The sequence below is a fragment of the Acanthochromis polyacanthus genome, chromosome 17, assembly GCF_021347895.1.
Source record: "Acanthochromis polyacanthus isolate Apoly-LR-REF ecotype Palm Island chromosome 17, KAUST_Apoly_ChrSc, whole genome shotgun sequence".
Classification (NCBI taxonomy): Eukaryota; Metazoa; Chordata; class Actinopteri; family Pomacentridae; genus Acanthochromis; species Acanthochromis polyacanthus.
The window spans coordinates 2926510-2943799 of NC_067129.1; the positions used below are offsets into that span (position 1 = coordinate 2926510).

Below are 17290 nucleotides of genomic sequence, written 5' to 3' on the forward strand. Positions count from 1 at the left end.
CTTTCCAGCGCTTGTGTAACCATCAGTGGAACGGACCATCTTATATGCAGTAACCTCCGGTGATTCTGATTGTAAATTTATGAGGGAGCTGGTTTCCGCTTTTGGATATAAAAGTCCTATTGGTTTACTTATAAACAGTGTTGCATGACCTCCTGTTGGAACATTTGTATGGCTTGGACAAACATAAAACTCCCCCAGTTAAAACATTAGTATGAAAAATTAAGAACTGTGTCAGAAATACTGTGTCAGGTAGAAGCTGTGTAGACGTTTGAAATTCTGTTGTGGCGGGAGAAAGTAATGTTATGAACTGAAAACACAATCAGCAGAATGCACCAATTAATTGTTAATTTCTGAGTGAATTAAGCAACTGTACCGATGAAGCATTTTGAATTTGCAGCTGCAGGGATCCTTGCTTTTGACTGACCTCTTTTCATGGCAGCAGCACCTGAGGCTCATGTCTAATGTAATGTCTAGACTCGTCCTCATGCCAAATTAACGGATAAAACATGATCGAGCAGAAACGATGCCAAACAAAAAATGGAATTACCAAAAAAACTTAAATGCGCCGTGTCTGATTGGTTTTTCCATTCCATCTGACACTTGAATAGTTATTTTCTCTTCTTTATTTTCTTCAACCAAGGAACATAAATCTGTTTTTGTTAATGAATTGGAAATATAGAATTGGAAAATCCCACCAGCCGCCCCACACATCTCTAACTGTTCATAGCTTAGCTGTGAATGCTTTAAGGTATTTAAGCTCTAAAAAAAATCATTGTTCTCTGTTTAAAGCTTTTTGATTGTTGTTTTTATTTTTATCTTTTTCAAAAAACGGCAGAACACCAACAAAATTTTAAAGAAAACATTAAAATTAGGCCCGTTTGCCTCATTGTTAGCTGCTAATGCTAGCATGCTAACTAGCTTACTGCTACTCGTTGAAAGCCAACCTTTCTTCTCTAACCAGCAGTTAGCATATTGCTAGATTAGTACATTTTTTTGTAGTTTTACAGTATGTAGGCAAAATAACTGTCTTTTAGGACAATAGCATGACTTTCTGAAGTGAACTGTAGATGCTAATTTAGCAGAGATTAGGCTAACGTTAGCAGCAGCTTTGTCTGGCTGTTTATTAGTTTCCCACTAGCTTGCACTTATATCTTTTCTTTTTTTGAAAGTGACGGTTACTGAGAAAACAAACAATTTAACTTCTGCAGTGCTTTTTAATCCATGATCTTTCAGAATATTAGTTTTGTTTATACTTTCTCTGTGGATCTGATGAAGATGCTAACTTTGCACTGAGGATGTTTAACTGTAGGCTCAATATTTAACCATAATATCACATAATAGCATAGCTGTTAAATGTGTTTTTAGACCTTTTCTTCTTTTACATGTTTCTTGTTTTTTAAAAGAAAGTCAAACCAACTCGTTACTTAGCATTAGCCAACTAGCTGCAAGCACTAAACTCAATGGTCAGTGGCTTAAAATGAGAAGTTGCCTTTGGTTTCCTTCTGTATGAAATTAACAACCTATTGTTTTAAAAGTGAACATGAATTTTGAGTGGTAATTTTGCCTATGTGATAACTAGAAACTCCACATTTAATTAAAAAGCTTTTTATGTCACCAGATGCTCCTTCTTCTTACGTCTTGGAGCATAGTTCTGAGACAAATACAGAGACTTCAGTTGTTTTGAGAAGATGGAACCAGAAATTTTGACTTCTTTTCTTCCATTTTATTACATATTGGAGGACATAGACGTTACATATAACCTTTAGCCACTAAAGTTACAGTTGTGGAGCTCCTAACCATCATCAGCGTTTTGTAATCCGGATTTGAAAGAAAATTACAAATGTGATGGCCTTCGGTCTTTGAATGCAGTCTTAGAAGGATGTAGTCCCTAAATTGTGCCCAAACCATACATTTTAACTGCAAAGACCTTCTAAAATATGTGGGCTTCCAATGCTAAAGGAGTTCCACCAGTATAGTAGTACTTAATTCTGTGGTTTACAACGCCACCACTGCTTTTTTTCAATTGATATCCATATATTTATGATGATCATAAAGAGTTTTTCTTCTTCTGTTTGTATGCTCATCTACTTTAAAGTTCAGGTAGTGAAAGTTTGGTATCTTACTATAGTTACCCGTGACTATCTGACACAAAACTAGCCTCACTGGGTTGAGAATATTTGGTGCAGGTGGTCTAAGGTGGTTTTTGTAGAACCTCCTTTGCTAAAAATCAAAGGAGGCGTCAAGAAACAGTACATTTCACTGCACATTATACTATGTATAATTGTGTTTGTGATAAATAAAGGTCTTAAATCTTGAATCTTCAATGAACCAGAAAGGTAAAGTTGCCGGTTGTGGAACCAAAACAAAAAGCTGAGAGACGCTACAGCAGTTTATGGAGCTGGAGAGGAACTGCAGTCGAGTGATAATTATCTATTTGCTGGAAGACTCATTTTTCACATGTAATTGTCATCAATATATGAATACGAACTATGCAAATTCAATTAAACGTGAAAGAATAAATGTGAGAGTTAGCAGCACTAGTTCAGATTACAAACATCCTCTTGGCAGGCCTGTGTTGTAGCATTTTAATTCACAGATATTCAGTATTAGGGAAAAACAGCTGTTCCATGAATGGCAGCTCCACACACAAAGCACATCCAGTACATTGTTCTTCCTCGGGCCCGCTGAAACAAGATGAAACAGACAAATGTTATCCAACGCCGTGGCCTCATCCAGCACATTCCTGCTATATTGTGAGCACTTGGTAGACTGAGCTGTGCGTTGCCATGGAAACCAGCGCTGCTCAAGCTCATAATATTCCCCCGTGAATGGAGAGCAGAACGGCTTGAACACAGCCATTTGTTCCAGTGGTAGAAACACTGATGGTGGCTTAGGAACAGCAGAGGAAATCTGCTCTGATCTCAGGTCAGTCCACCGCACAGCCGGAGGGGACTAAGGAAAAAAAAACAACTACTTTTAATGTGACAGCCACAACAGAACGATCACGTAACAGTTTTTTACTCTGTGGTGTCTGGATCGGCTCCACATGCACTATAAAGGAGCATTCAGTGGTTTACGTCCTCCTCAATATTTACAACATATGTGTTTGTTCCCCCGATAAAAGCATGATTAAAAAACAAAATCGTGTTACTAATAGATGCAATCATGACCTAGACAGTGGCTGATCTTTTCTCTTTCGCACCTGGTCTTTTTTTACCGTCAAAATATGAATTATGAGCTGTTCAACCACTGAATCTATTGTCGAAAATTTAATTAGATCCTTCTGTATTCCAAAGGGATGTTAATAATTAACAGTTAATCAAGTAATTACCATTTAATAATTTCGCTGCAGAGCACAAAGAAATATATCATAGATTAGCTGTAGGTCCTGATTGCACCACCAGGTGGAGCTTTTATACTGTAGTGACCTGTGGAGCCGCCATGATGAAGTCTTCTGTGATGTTTAATGCCTCCCGATCAGATCATCAGTTATTCTAAACAAATCTGTTAGCATCCTACAGCCCGATGGAACGTAAAACCAAACCGTATGCATGTCTGTTATCAAACATTATCACATCAGCATATGGAATTATAGTCACTTTACTGAGTCTGTGTTCTGTTTTAACTGATTATAGGTTACGGAAATGTTTCAAAATTTGCATCCTTGATGTTCGGTTATATTTTGAATTGTCACTTGGTGCCTGCAATTAGTGATTTTCTTTACAAAAAAGCCACTAAAACTTCTAATAACTGCAGGTACCTTTAAAATAGTGATATTATTCATTCAGTGTCTGTCTGCCTGTCTGTCTGTCTGTCTGTTAGCAACATTACTCAAAAACAGAATAACGGATGTGGATGAAAATTTCAGTGAAGCTCAGAAATGACACAAGGACCAAGTGATCAGATTTTGGCAGTGATGCGGCTTCTAATCTGGATCCACGGATTTGTTCAAGATTTCTGTATCATTGTGAGATAGCAGCACAGCGTCACTGTAACCATGACAACAAGTGAACACTACGTGATCACATGATTATGATCCTACAAATCTACCGCTGAGGACTTATCAGGACTTATCCATCAGAAATGATACCAGGAACAACTGGTTAAATTGTGGGAGTGTTTCTGAGTCGCCCGCTACATATTTAGGTCACGTGATTCGGTATCTGTACATAACGTACACGTGCAGAACACATGCCTGAGCTCAGCACAAGATCATGTTGTTTGTAGGTACATTTATACTAAATGGTCACATTCTATGTTGTCGTGATTTCTGCCACTAATTTTTTCAAGATTTAGCCATCGGAAATGATATGACTGAGCCGCCTTGGAGGAGTACTGCGCTTTCTGAGTGCTTTTCTTGTTGCTAATTTAAATACGATAAAAATTATGTAATATTAGAGTCAACCACTGTAAATGAACAAAATGTCATTGGTTAAAAAAAACAGACTTTTGAAGTACACATTATTTATAGTGTCCTTTTCCGGTTTAACATGTAAATGAATACCTTTTTTCTGTGATTTTACTGGGGAACGTGCAGTAAATTTGCTTTAAATAATTGTCTTGCTGTGTGTTGTATAGAATAGTACTGTATGTTGCTTTTTTTTACCTTTCTTATTCTTCCAGTTTAAGCATTTATTGTCTTTTCTTGTCCACAATTCTTCCAAAGCACTTACAGTGAATGTTATATGAATATTTTATCATTGCAGAACTGTAGTGTTCTTGCTTTGAGTCCAGCCTGGGACCTTTGTTACACCCATGACTCCTTCCATGTTCACGATTAGTGGCCAATAATAAAATAATAACAGGCGGAAAATGCCCAAATTATAATGTAAATAGAGAAGTAAATCCTTACAACAGGCTATGAAAGCAGCATCTGTAACCAGGACTGAACAGTTAATCCATTAAAAATCATCAAGCTTTCGATGGTATCTCGCCTCGTAGTGCTTCATCAAATGTTTTAATCAAACAAGACGACATGGTCATCAATATCCCCCGCCACATGTGATGTCTATGAGTCTATATCCAAAATAGTGATCAAGGGCCATAACTCTGTTAAATATTATCGCACAGGTCTCATTTTCGAACTTGATCAAGGTGTCCATGATGTGAAGCTACACTCTAAATTTCGTAATCCTAGCTGTAATAGTTTCCGAGAAAAGCTGTCCCCTTCATCTCGGACGGAGGCACGGAAGCACGGACGGACGGACGGAAGCCAAACCTATATCCCCCTTTTCGACTTCGTGGAGGCGGGGGATAATAAACATTAAATATTGAACTGAAGCTTGACCCAGATCGTTGGGCCGTATCCAAAAACCCAAAACGTCCAAATGCACATCAGTTTAAAGCACAAAGCCTCACGATTCAACCTATTTTATGACGCCAACACCGCAGCAGGAGTAGTTCTCCACTCCGTCGGTTGCATGAATCACTATTTGCTGAACAAATGCTCCCAAGTTTTTAGTCTTTAATAGTGAAACATGTAGTGGATGTAAAGGGGCTGAGAAATGTGATGCTTTAAAGATGGATTTGAGGGTTTTGTACAATAAAGAGGTTGTTTAAAACCCGTTCGACCCTCTGACACAGACTAAACAGTACAGGAAGCTGTAAGGAAAGCTAACTTATCGAGGGATAGTGTGGGTGGTGGAGAGAGAAGCTGCAGAGTGTCGTTGCATTTAGTGACCTCTTACTTAAACTAAAACTGAGTTGAAATTTTAGATTTCAGGAGAAACAGCAGCAGCTCATAGAAAGTCCCAATCTGACTCTCCGGACAGAAAGCGAGTTAAACGCAGAAGTGGATGCGGTTCAGGTGACTCTGCTGTTATTCGTCTTTGTGATCACCTCACGCCATGGCTTCCCCGTGGGTGCTGAGGAGCTCCCGTTCACCCACGAAGCATTACAACCTTAATTCGCTGTTACACACTCGCTCTGTGCTGCATGAGCCGCCGTGACAAAGTGTAGTTTGCTGTTTTTCGCGGCGTGGGTGTCGACACGTTTTCCCTCGGCAGCGAACCGTAGCTGCACAGTTTCATGCCGAGACTGTTTAGTACTACTGCTGGAGAATCTGCGTACTGGACTTCAAACAATGGCAGAGTAGGAGGTCTATTGTTTATGATATTATCTGCATGCGTGTCTTGTTTGCGTGGATGCCAGTCAGTCTGAGAAAAGCCGGTTAAATGTGCACACCTTCCAGACTTAAACATCTTTCCTCACTTCAAAACAGAGCTTTAACGAGACGGTTTGTTAGTAAAAATGCAGAAACAAGCTTGTGAACGGGCTGTCTGCTAGTACTGAGGCTGAAGTGAATGTAGGATTCTTTGTGCTTCGTTTCTGTTGCATCAAATTTGGTAGAATTTTTAGCACAGGTTCAATAACGTTGGTTTCACTGACTCATTGTTGTACGGCTGTTATTTGCTCCTCGAGTGTTTTTTTTTTCTTTCCAATCTTTCAGGCCTGGTGTTGGATACGGGAGATATTCTGGCGTCACAGCTGTGGATGCCGTTGTTTGATGCTGAATTTAGGTGTTTTTACAGGCACAACTTCCCAAAATTGCCTCGGGCTTATGTGGTTGAATGTCGATAAACCGAACCCACACTGCAGCTGTTCCTGTAAACCTGAATTTTCAGTTTCGTTGGGGGACGCTGTGCTTATGAAATGAGGATTTTATCACTGCAGCAGCTTGGGAATGAGGTTTTTTCCTTCGCTCCTGTTTCATTTTTATTCACTGAGAGCTCATTTTTCACTGCAATATGAAGTCGTGCAGCTCCATTTAAACAGCAAACACAAGCAGAAGAACTCAAACGAGTCTTTTATGCAGTATTTCACAGTTATAATGTTATAAATCATTAATAATTCAATAAGGAACATTACTATTTATTATTTATTCTACAAAAATAACAACTCTGTAACCAACATGTTCAGAATTTTTTTCCAAAAAGGTGTTAATGATACTTAAAAAAAGAAAAAAATACTATAAATATTCGACTATTTACATTTGAATTTGTTTCCCTGCTTGTCTCATTTCTGCTCGGTGTAAACACTGCCTGCAGTTCAGTTCAGATCAACTCAAAAAAAAAAAAGAACACAACACACAGTCAAAACTATTTCTGAATAAACTCATTTTATTATTGTTTTGTTCACTAGAAGGTGGTTAGTATTAAATTCGTTGACATTTTAGTGATATCCAGTCATTTTTGTTAATAAGGGATTGTTTCCATAATAAATAATTATGGAATTTGTAAAGACATGATCATAATGAGCGAAAAGTTATAGACTGACCCGGATCACGTTGCAACCATAGAACTAAAATGCAGTCAGTCTGGCAGCGTTACGCCTGAAAAAAGGGTGAAGAAGAAGAGGCGTAGAAGTTTTCATGTTGTTCAGTTCTTCAGACTGTTGGCAGAGGTCTCCATAAACACAGTTGGGATGTGATAATTATGAACCCAGAATGAGTTTATTGTGTATTATTGTGCTCAGTGGTGCAATAAAACTTAAAATGAAAACTGATGATTCTGAACAAACTAAGAACCTTTAATCAGCATTAATGCACAAACAGCACAACGTGACGGTTATTGAATATCTAAAATATAATGCATATTTATTGGTATAAATACTTTAATATCTACTTCTGAGCTGAGTGACTTTTTTCACATCTGGTTTGTTTTTTAATACTAGAAATCTGATGTCAGTATGAATAAAGGCCTGGTCCTTGAACTCGAAGGCAGCTTCTGGGTCGTTGGGTCTATTACATACAGAGTATAGCAAAATAATAAAATGATGAAAAAAAGGAAAGTTGAATTTCTTCGATGATTGTCTTGCAAACATTTCACTTTGACGAGATCAACAGGCACAAGTCCTGGAGTTTTTTTGTCGTGTGGCTGTTGGTTACAGCTGAGTTAATGCCAAATTATTTTTACAGAATCTGGTTGGGGCAAATGGTATTTTTTGATAAAAGTTTTAATAGGACGTGTAGAATGAAATGATTTAGAAGTACTATAACAAGTTTAAGCATAGGCATAGGTTTCTTCAACACGTCACTCAAGATTAGGTCACAGATTGTGAAAAAGTTACAGATACAATGATTTTTTTCTTCTGTTTCTGCAGTTTATGGTTGAAATAAATGGTATAAATGTTGGGAATTTTTAAATAAAACATGCCTTTCAAACTTGCTGGGATGCTTTGGAGTACAAAAAAAGTAGTATTGGTCTTTTTAATGCATGATTTTCATTTTATAATAACAATCATACATGAAAGTCAGACATATGCTACCATTCAAAAGTTTAGGGTCACTTAGAAGTTCTTATTTTTGTAAGAAAAGCATTTTTTTTCAATGAAAATGCCATTAAATGAATGATCAATCCAGTGTAGACATTGTTAAAGTGGTAAATGACTATTCTAGCTGGAAATGACTGATTTTTAATGGAATATCTCCATAGGGGTACAGAGGAACATTTCCAGCAACCATCACTCCTGTGTTCTAATGCTACACTGTGTTAGCTAATGGTGTTAAAAGGCTCATTGATGGTTAGAAAACCCTTGTGCAGTTATGTTAGCACATGAATAAAAGTGGGAGTTTTACTTGAAAACATGAAATTGTCTGGATGACCCCAAACTTTTGAACGGTAGTGTCATTATTTTATTGTGTTAAATTGCATTTCTTTGAGGGATATTTTAATTAAATAGTGATGAAATTATCATAACCTGTATCTCTGACCCTAAAGTCTGATCATCTGAACTTACCCTAACAGGATTCCTGAGCTTGCTGTTGCTCACAGTCACTTTCCTTTTTCTGCTCCGACAGGCTTGAATCCACCCAGAAACCCCATGGAGCAGGATGTGGAGAGCCCAGCCGTCATCAGAAAGCCCAAGCTGCCGAAGCAGGCCCGGGAGGACCTGCCCAAACAGCTGGCAGAGGTGGACCGGGCCAAGAGGATCCAGCGGTACGTCCAGAAAGACGGGAAGTGCAACGTCCACCACGGGAACGTCAGGGAGACGTACCGCTACCTGACGGACATCTTCACCACGCTGGTCGACCTCAAATGGAGGTTCAACCTGTTCATCTTCGTGTTGGTGTACACGGTGACTTGGCTCTTCTTCGGCTTCATGTGGTGGCTTATTGCGTACCTGCGGGGCGACCTGGACCACTTAGCAGACAACCATTGGACTCCGTGCGTCGATAACCTCAACGGGTTTGTATCAGCCTTTCTGTTCTCCATTGAGACGGAGACCACCATTGGTTACGGATACAGAGTCATCACGGACAAATGCCCCGAGGGGATAGTTCTGCTTTTAGTCCAGTCAGTGCTGGGATCTATCGTCAATGCCTTCATGGTGGGCTGCATGTTTGTTAAGATCTCGCAGCCCAAGAAACGAGCTGAGACACTAGTGTTTTCCACCAATGCGGTCATCTCCATGCGAGATGGACGGCTGTGCCTGATGTTCAGAGTCGGAGACCTCCGAAACTCGCACATCGTCGAGGCTTCAATCAGGGCCAAGCTTATCAAGTCTAAGCAGACCAAGGAGGGGGAGTTCATCCCTCTGAACCAGACGGACATAAACGTGGGCTACAACACGGGAGACGACCGGCTCTTCCTGGTATCGCCGCTCATTATCTGCCACGAGATAAACCAGAACAGCCCCTTCTGGGAGATCTCGCAGGCCCACCTGGCCAAAGAGGAGCTGGAGATAGTTGTGATCCTGGAGGGAATGGTGGAGGCCACAGGTGAGTCGACACGTCCATGAAGTCAGAGGCGATGATGGTGTTATTGTGAACAGAGTGATTTAAAGTTGCTCCAAGATTCTTAAAGTTCATCCCACATGAGCCTTCACACACATAAATTACTGTAAAATATGAGAAAAATAACAGAATGTAGCCTTTTAAAAGACAGCTTGTTCATTAATTTCATTCAGTTTAACAAACAATACAGTTATATAGTCACAATATTTCTATCCAAGCTAAAAGCACGGCTCTAAAGGGTTTTTTTCTCTACATCTCTGTGGTTCCAATCAAAGGAAAAAAAAAACTGCTATCATACGATAATTAAGCCAACTGTATACTGTATGATCAGTAATTCCAAATATTCCTAAATGTGCAATGATTTCAACACTTTATTTGTTTAGTTTAAAAATGTTTTTTTTCTGTGAACGTCTAATGAAAAAGAGCTGAATTGGAACCAGGCAGATTTTTTTCACTCAACATCAGTCTTGGCAGTAAAGTATCGTTGAAAATATTTAAATTATTTAAGCCAACTTTAACTGCTGTGATGTGGTTGAAAGCTCTGAAGAACTTTGATTTTACCATCGGACTTTTTCATTAGCGCCATCATATAAAGTCCAGTATTTTGGTTAAACAAATAGCTTCAATGCTTTATCCATACTTTTTGTTTTTAATGATAATCAGCCAATGTTAATGTGAGAATGTTTGTTCATTTTTTGAGACAGAAGACAAACTACTTCTCTCACATTAAGCTGTTTATTGTTTAAAATCAGTGTCTCAACATAGTCTTGATCAAGGACCTTTTCTGTTTGGAACATTCTTCTAGAAAAGGATAAAGTCTGATATGAGCACAGCATTTTATACAGTATGGTGAAATGTGATTGGCTAAAGGTGGGGACAAACTGTGGTTTGGACTTTTTTCTCCCTATGGTTGGTGCTCAGATATGTCCTTTTTTCTTGGCGCACGAGTCATCCAATCTTCAAGAACCGCACACTGTAAAAAAAAAACTCCTAGAACCTCTTCCTGTTCTCTAACTGTTAGTCCTTTGTTAGCTGTGACGTGATGCAGCTACTGAGGATTATTGTGGTTTCCACCCTTTAAACAACCTTATGTTTGCAGTTTCAGTGGAATTAGCTGTTACTTTATAACCTCCTGAGAATCAAGGGGAAAAAGTACCTTTCAATTAAACTTTTTTGTGATTTTCTGCCGCTTTTGAAGCTAAAAGAACAACCCACAGTTTAGAATTTTATTGAAAATATTTTTAATTTAGATATTACAGCATATCCACTGTAGTGAACAACAAAATGATTTTACTGTAAAAAAAAAAAAAGCAAAACAGCGGCACTTCAGCATCAACATAAGCCGACAAGAAAACAAGAATGTCAGTCTGTTTTCTCATGAAACTTTAAGAGACTAAATTAAATAACAACAGTGTAAAATTTACGAGGTTGAATGAAACATGGTTATAAAAATAATTACATTACATACATTGTTTATTGCCCCACAAAGAAATGTGTTTTGGGGCAGAAATTTGAACGTAAACAAAGAACTAGCATGCTAGCTAGTTAGCTTTTAGCTAACCCCATTAAATGGTTTTGGTGTCTGTAACAGTTAACATTCATAAAGAGGCTATAGGTTTCACTAAACTCTGACTACAATTTATAATTCCTGACATGTTCCTGAACAAGATAACATTTGATTACTACAGGTAAAACAAAGATCTTTTAACAATATTTGATCTAATTTTTCTCTTTTCCTGACCTTTTTGTCTCAGCATGAAAACAAAGTTCCCTCGTCCCATCCAATCATGAGATATCATTAGAGAGACCAGGATGTCCTCTATTAAACACATCAGGATTTAGTACGGCAGCTAAAATTAGTGACCAAATGTTGATAAAAAACAAATGTCCATTACAGAGGACATACCTGAATGGGCTGGGTCTCTGGAGGATAAGGGAACAGGAATATACTGTAAAGCAAAGCCTAATCTCTCTATCTTTTTGATGTGAAAACTATCCAGCTTGACCTGTCCCTGGTTGTTGTATTTATCATGTATTCATTCCTGCAGAGCCTGGGGTTAATACTTGAATCTCTCCCTTAAATTAATATCAATATTTTACCACTCATATGTGATATCAGTTTAAGTGTTAAGCTAGCAGCGCCTTTGAATAAATAAATCCTAACATCAGCACCCTGAACTAAGATGATGAAACTTGTAACCACCGTACCTCCTAAATATGAGCTGCACCTGGACTCTCTTTGATTCATTTATCTTCACCACCATCTAGCAGCTTCTACAGAAACAACATTCACACATTCTCGCTTCCATAAATGTCCTCCAGAGGGAATGTACAAACAAGAAAAGAGAGCTTTACGTTGTACAATTGTCAAGGACAGCGGGTCTGGACTCGAGCAGGGAACCACGCCACCGAGGCAAGATATCGGAGAGAATCTGGTTTATTTGACAGTGGGATGGATGGATATGGACTGGGAGATGATCCGGGGGAGCAGCAGCGACGGTGGAGTGATCCGGCTGCTGAGGTGGGAGGGAGCCGGGGGATCGGCGGCTGTGGAGGGCTCCAGGGGGGAGCAGAGTGTGGCGGCAGGACAACGGATCCCTGGCGGCTGTGGATTGTAGGTAGTACTCGGCGGGCAGGATTCGGAGCGGTCAAGACGGGTCCAGGGAGGCACTAGGAGGTGATGAGGGTAGGGGGGAACCAAGGAGGGAAAATCTTCGGGTGACGCAGTTTGGTTCTGGGAGGGAGCAAGGCACGGAGTCCGGACAGCAGATCTGGGTAGGCAGAGGAAAAAAACCACGTTAGCTGATTGCAATACACGGCAGAACAAAAGCTTAGGCAAGACAGCAACTGACTGTAGAGTCTAGCGCAATAATCTGGCGGAGAATGGACAGGTGAGCCGGTCTTTTATTGTTGAGGTGGTGATTAGTGGAATCATCATCAGCTCTCCGGACTCCACAGACACTGATTGCGCAATGGAGAGCAGCTGATGGCTGTGTTCTGCGTCAAGCCCTGCAGGTGAGAGAGTGAGGAGAGGGAAAAAGGAGGAAGAGAAAAAGAGGGAGAAATGAAGGGAGGAATAAAGGAGGGAGAGGGGGTCTTGGGATGCCAGGTGGGAGAGGGTGAGGAGGGAGCCCTGACAACAATAGCTCGACCAGAACAAAAAGTGAACTACAAACTACATGAATAAATAAAATATTCCAAGATATTGTAGTTGGAGTCACAAATTATTCATAAAACACGGCGTCCAGCTGCACACAAACCTGTCGGTGTTCACAGATTAAGGCAGGAAAGTTTTTAAAAATGCATCTCTGAAATGTAAAAATGTTAACCCTTGTTTAAAGCAAATTAAAATAAGCAGAGCAAGAAAGATGTGTCTGTTCCTCAGAGAATCTAACACAGAACATGCCCTTCTATGGAAAGATGTTTTTAATTTTGACACCTGCAAAAACACAAAAGCAGCATTATTAAGAGTATAAAATAAAGTATAAAACCACAAACAAAATAAAAATCTCTGCTTCACTTATTTACTGCAGAGCTCCAGTCTTTCCTTTACACCATTCATGATTTAGATGGTTTTCTAAAGACTAAAACAGGCTTTAGCTGCTATCTAAGAACTTTGGTAACACTTTATAATAAGGGTACAAATCTTATACTTAGCGCATGATGAAGCATTAATTAATGTAGGAAGTTTCATAAATTCTTATTGCTCACTGTTGCAAATGAAGTTATTCTGATTTCATGAGATTAACAGATCATTAGATGCGGTTTATTTTCATTTACTGACATACAGCCAGATCAGCTTGATTTATATCAAACTATTCATTCTGTTATGTTTATTTTGTAAATGTTTGCATCGATTGAGAGGTTGGAAAAGCTCACTGTTCTGCTTTCAGAGAAGCCGAGCACATACAGGGGCTTGAAATAAAGTTTTATGTAACTGAAATCTACTTATAGTTTACTTGTCAGCAGTGTGAACCTGGAAAGGTGAGCACAAAGAAAGAAAACATACAGTTTGAGCTCCAGACATTTAGAAAGAGCCAAATTCAATTCAATTCAGTTCAATTTTATTTATATAGCGTCAATTACAGTCAAATCGTCTCAAGACGCTTTACAGAACCCATATGCCTGACCCCCAGAGCAAGCCCAAAGGCGACAGTGGCAGGAAAACACCCTTTTAACAGGGAAGAAACCTCGAGCAGAACCCGGCTCTATATAGGGGGGACCCATCTGCCTGCTGGCCGGGCGGGTTGAGAGGGACAGAGGAGGGCAAGGGGGAGGGATGGGAGAAGAGGGAGGGGTGGGAAAGCAAGGAAAACACAACACACATTTGGATACATGTATGACAGGATATGTGACACAAACAAAGTATAAGCTAACATTGAAAACTGACTCATAGTTTACTCTGACATTAAACATACTCCATATATAGCTAGCAGTAAAATTCAAGCAGTATGTAGATTAGCATAACAAGTATAGTGAAGGCGATGCAGAGTTGACTGGTGGAAAAAGGGGAGTTGGAAGCAGAGGGCTGGAGGAAGGTCAGCAGCAGCATCCCACAGTGGACATGATGGAGACAGATGCTAACCTGTACATGCTGTAAGCCCCCCAAACCACTCCTGCTGAAATATGCTATGCAGATTGCTCAACAAATACAATGTTGTCTGACAGTTTCTAAATACTTCAGACCAGAACTGTACATTTGTAAAAGTTCAACATTTCTGGGTTTACAACAGGGCTCAAAACTTTCCATACACTTGTAAAGACCCAGTATATCATAACAGTCCTTCTACAACTCTTAATTTACTGGGATGGAATCATTGAAACCCACAAATCAGTGTCACAAAGACCATCATGCATTTGGTGTCTTTCATAGATTTATTAAAGGTTATGGATGGATGGATGGATGATGAATGGATGGATGGATGATGGATGGATTGATGATAATGGATGGATGGATGAATGGCTGGGTGGATGGATGGATGGATGGATGGATGAGAATGAATGGATGGATGGATGGATGGATGGATGGGTGGCTGGATGCATGATAATGGATGGATGGATGGGTGGCTGGATGCATGATAATGGATGGATGGATGGGTGGCTGGATGGATGAATGGATGGATGTTGGATGGAGGGATGGATGATAATGGATAGATGATGAATGGATGTTGGATGGATGGTAGGTGGGTGGATGGATGGATGGATGGATGGATGGATGGATGTTGGATGGAGGGATGGATGATAATGGATAGATGATGAATGGATGTTGAATGGATGGATGGATGGATGGATGGATGGATGGATGGATGGATGTTGGATGGATGGATGGATGGGTGGGTGGATGGATGGTTGGGTGGATGATGGATGGATGGATGGATGTTGGATGGAGGGATTGATGATAATGAATAGATGATGGATGGATGGATGATGGTCCTGATCAGAATGATAGCGGCTGCAGAATGAAGGAGTTTTAACTGAAACAAAGTCAAACGCTTAAAGTCCTGATCTACAGAGCACAGCTGTAGCAGGATGACCAAACATCTGGAAGGTCAACAGCAGACATGTGGGAGGTTCTCAGTACACCGTCCTCAAACTACCAGATCAAACTACGTGCTGATAGACCAGACCAGACGTTGCTGAGATGGTTTTGTGTTAGAATCTATCAGCCTGGACAAAATGAAATGAACCAATTACATAACGGTGAGTGACGTGTTCTGCAGCAGCTGCTGGAGGCTCACAGAGGACTCTGTCTCCTGCAGACAGCTGAGCCAACGAGCTCGCTGATAAATAGGAAAACACAAGTAAACGCCGTTGGAAAGTGATTACACTTTGATGGTTCCAGTTAACCGACTGTGGAGGAAATGTGCTCAGATTAGCGACGATGGAGAGACGGCAGCGAGCTCTGATGAACTCATGTTCATGGATGTCTTACAGGAGGAGACAGAGGACGGCGTGGTTAATTTCACTTCTTGAAATTTGGTTATTGGGAACATGATACGGGAGAACGTTTAGACGCACGACTTATTTAACTCTAGTTCTGCTTTTTTTACTCACTGTGGTGTCATTTTTCACTGCAGTATAAAATCCTGCACCTCTGTGGAAAAAACACAACCATGAATTAAAGCATTCAGAACGAAAAACTGTCTTTTGTGCAGAATAACAAATTTAGAAAGTCATGAATCATAAAAACAGAGAAAAAAGATTTAATTTCTTTGATTATTTATTACTAATCCTAACCCTTAATCCATACAGAAACAGGCTTTACCAAAAACAGTGACTGTACTTCCTATAAATACTTAAATTCTTGTATTTTTACAGCCTCTACAGACCTTTTCTCTGTGTACTGTTCATGAGCCATGCTGCATTTATTTTTTTGATCAAATATGTTTTATTTTCCTCTTAATTGCTTTCATTTGTTTGCATACTTTTGCTTAAGCACAGCCTGCAGTTCAGCCCAGTAACCCCTCAGTGTTTGTTGGTCCCATCTGAATGCAAAATTTTTAGTTTTTTTAGAGAATTTATTGCAGATTGTTCATTTTAATAGTGGTTTTTAATAAAATATTACAAGCTTTAGCTTAGTTCGTGACAGTTCAATGAGATGTTTTAGCTTCACGGTTGTACAATGGGAGTAAGTGGTGGTACGTCATCGGTCTTTATGTTGATGCTCTGAATTCATATCCATTTATAAGTTTGAGAATATCATAAAGAAAACAGTGAAAGAGGAATGTCAGTGTTTTTCTTGAGAGGTCACTGTCCTTGAATAGTTGTCGATCTGTTTAATTGTTTAACCGTTTACTGTTTATTCACGCTTCATGTATCTGTTTTATATGACTTTTTCAAATTTCGTACGGCTGCTACCTTGGCCAGGTCTCCCTGCAAAAGAGATTTTTAATCTCAATGGGACTTCCTGGTTCTTTCTATCTATATATCTACAGTGGATACGGAAAGTATTCAGACCATTGAAACCTTTCACTCTCTGTGTCATTGCAGCCATTTGCCAAAATCAAAAAAGTTCAGTTTATTTCTCATTAATGTACACTCAGCACCCCATCTTGACAGAAAAAAACAGAAATGTAGAAATTTTTGCAAATTAATTAAAAAAGAAAAACTGAAATATCACATGGTCAGAAATATTCAGAGCCTTTACAGCGACATTCATATTTAACTCACATGCTGTCCATTTCTTCTGATCCTCCTCGAGATGGTTCTGCTTCTTTATTGGAGTCCAGCTGTGTTTAATTAAACTGATTGGACTTGATTAGGAAAGGCACACACCTGTCTATATAAGACCTTACAGCTCACAGTGCATGTCAGAGCAAATGAGAATCATGAGGTGGAAGGAACTGCCCAAGGAGCTCAGAGACAGAATTGTGGCAAAGCACAGATCTGGACAAGGTTACAAAAGAATTTCTGCAGCACTCAAGGTTCCTCAGAGCACAGTGGCCTCCAGAATCCTCAAATGGAAGAAGTTTGGGACGACCACAACTCTTCCTAGACCTGGCCATCCAGGAAAACTGAGCAATGGTGGGAGAAGAGCCTTGGTGAGAGAGGTAAAGA

The 17290-nt window shown here is 39.6% G+C and overlaps 1 protein-coding gene across 2 annotated transcripts in view; it reads left to right on the plus strand.

Annotated features, from left to right (window-relative positions):
* The window catches only part of kcnj6 (potassium inwardly rectifying channel subfamily J member 6), a 28969-nt gene that overhangs the window by 7188 nt on the left and 4491 nt on the right, over positions 1-17290 (plus strand). The window contains exons 1-2 of one of the 2 annotated variants that reach the window (XM_022195058.2): positions 5970-6097; positions 8798-9718. In XM_022195058.2, the coding sequence (XP_022050750.2) occupies positions 6028-6097; positions 8798-9718 (991 nt within the window). In that variant the 5' untranslated portion in view covers positions 5970-6027. Of the gene's footprint in view, positions 1-5969; positions 6098-8797; positions 9719-17290 lie in introns of those variants that run through there. The other variant, XM_022195059.2, reaches the window with a different exon arrangement.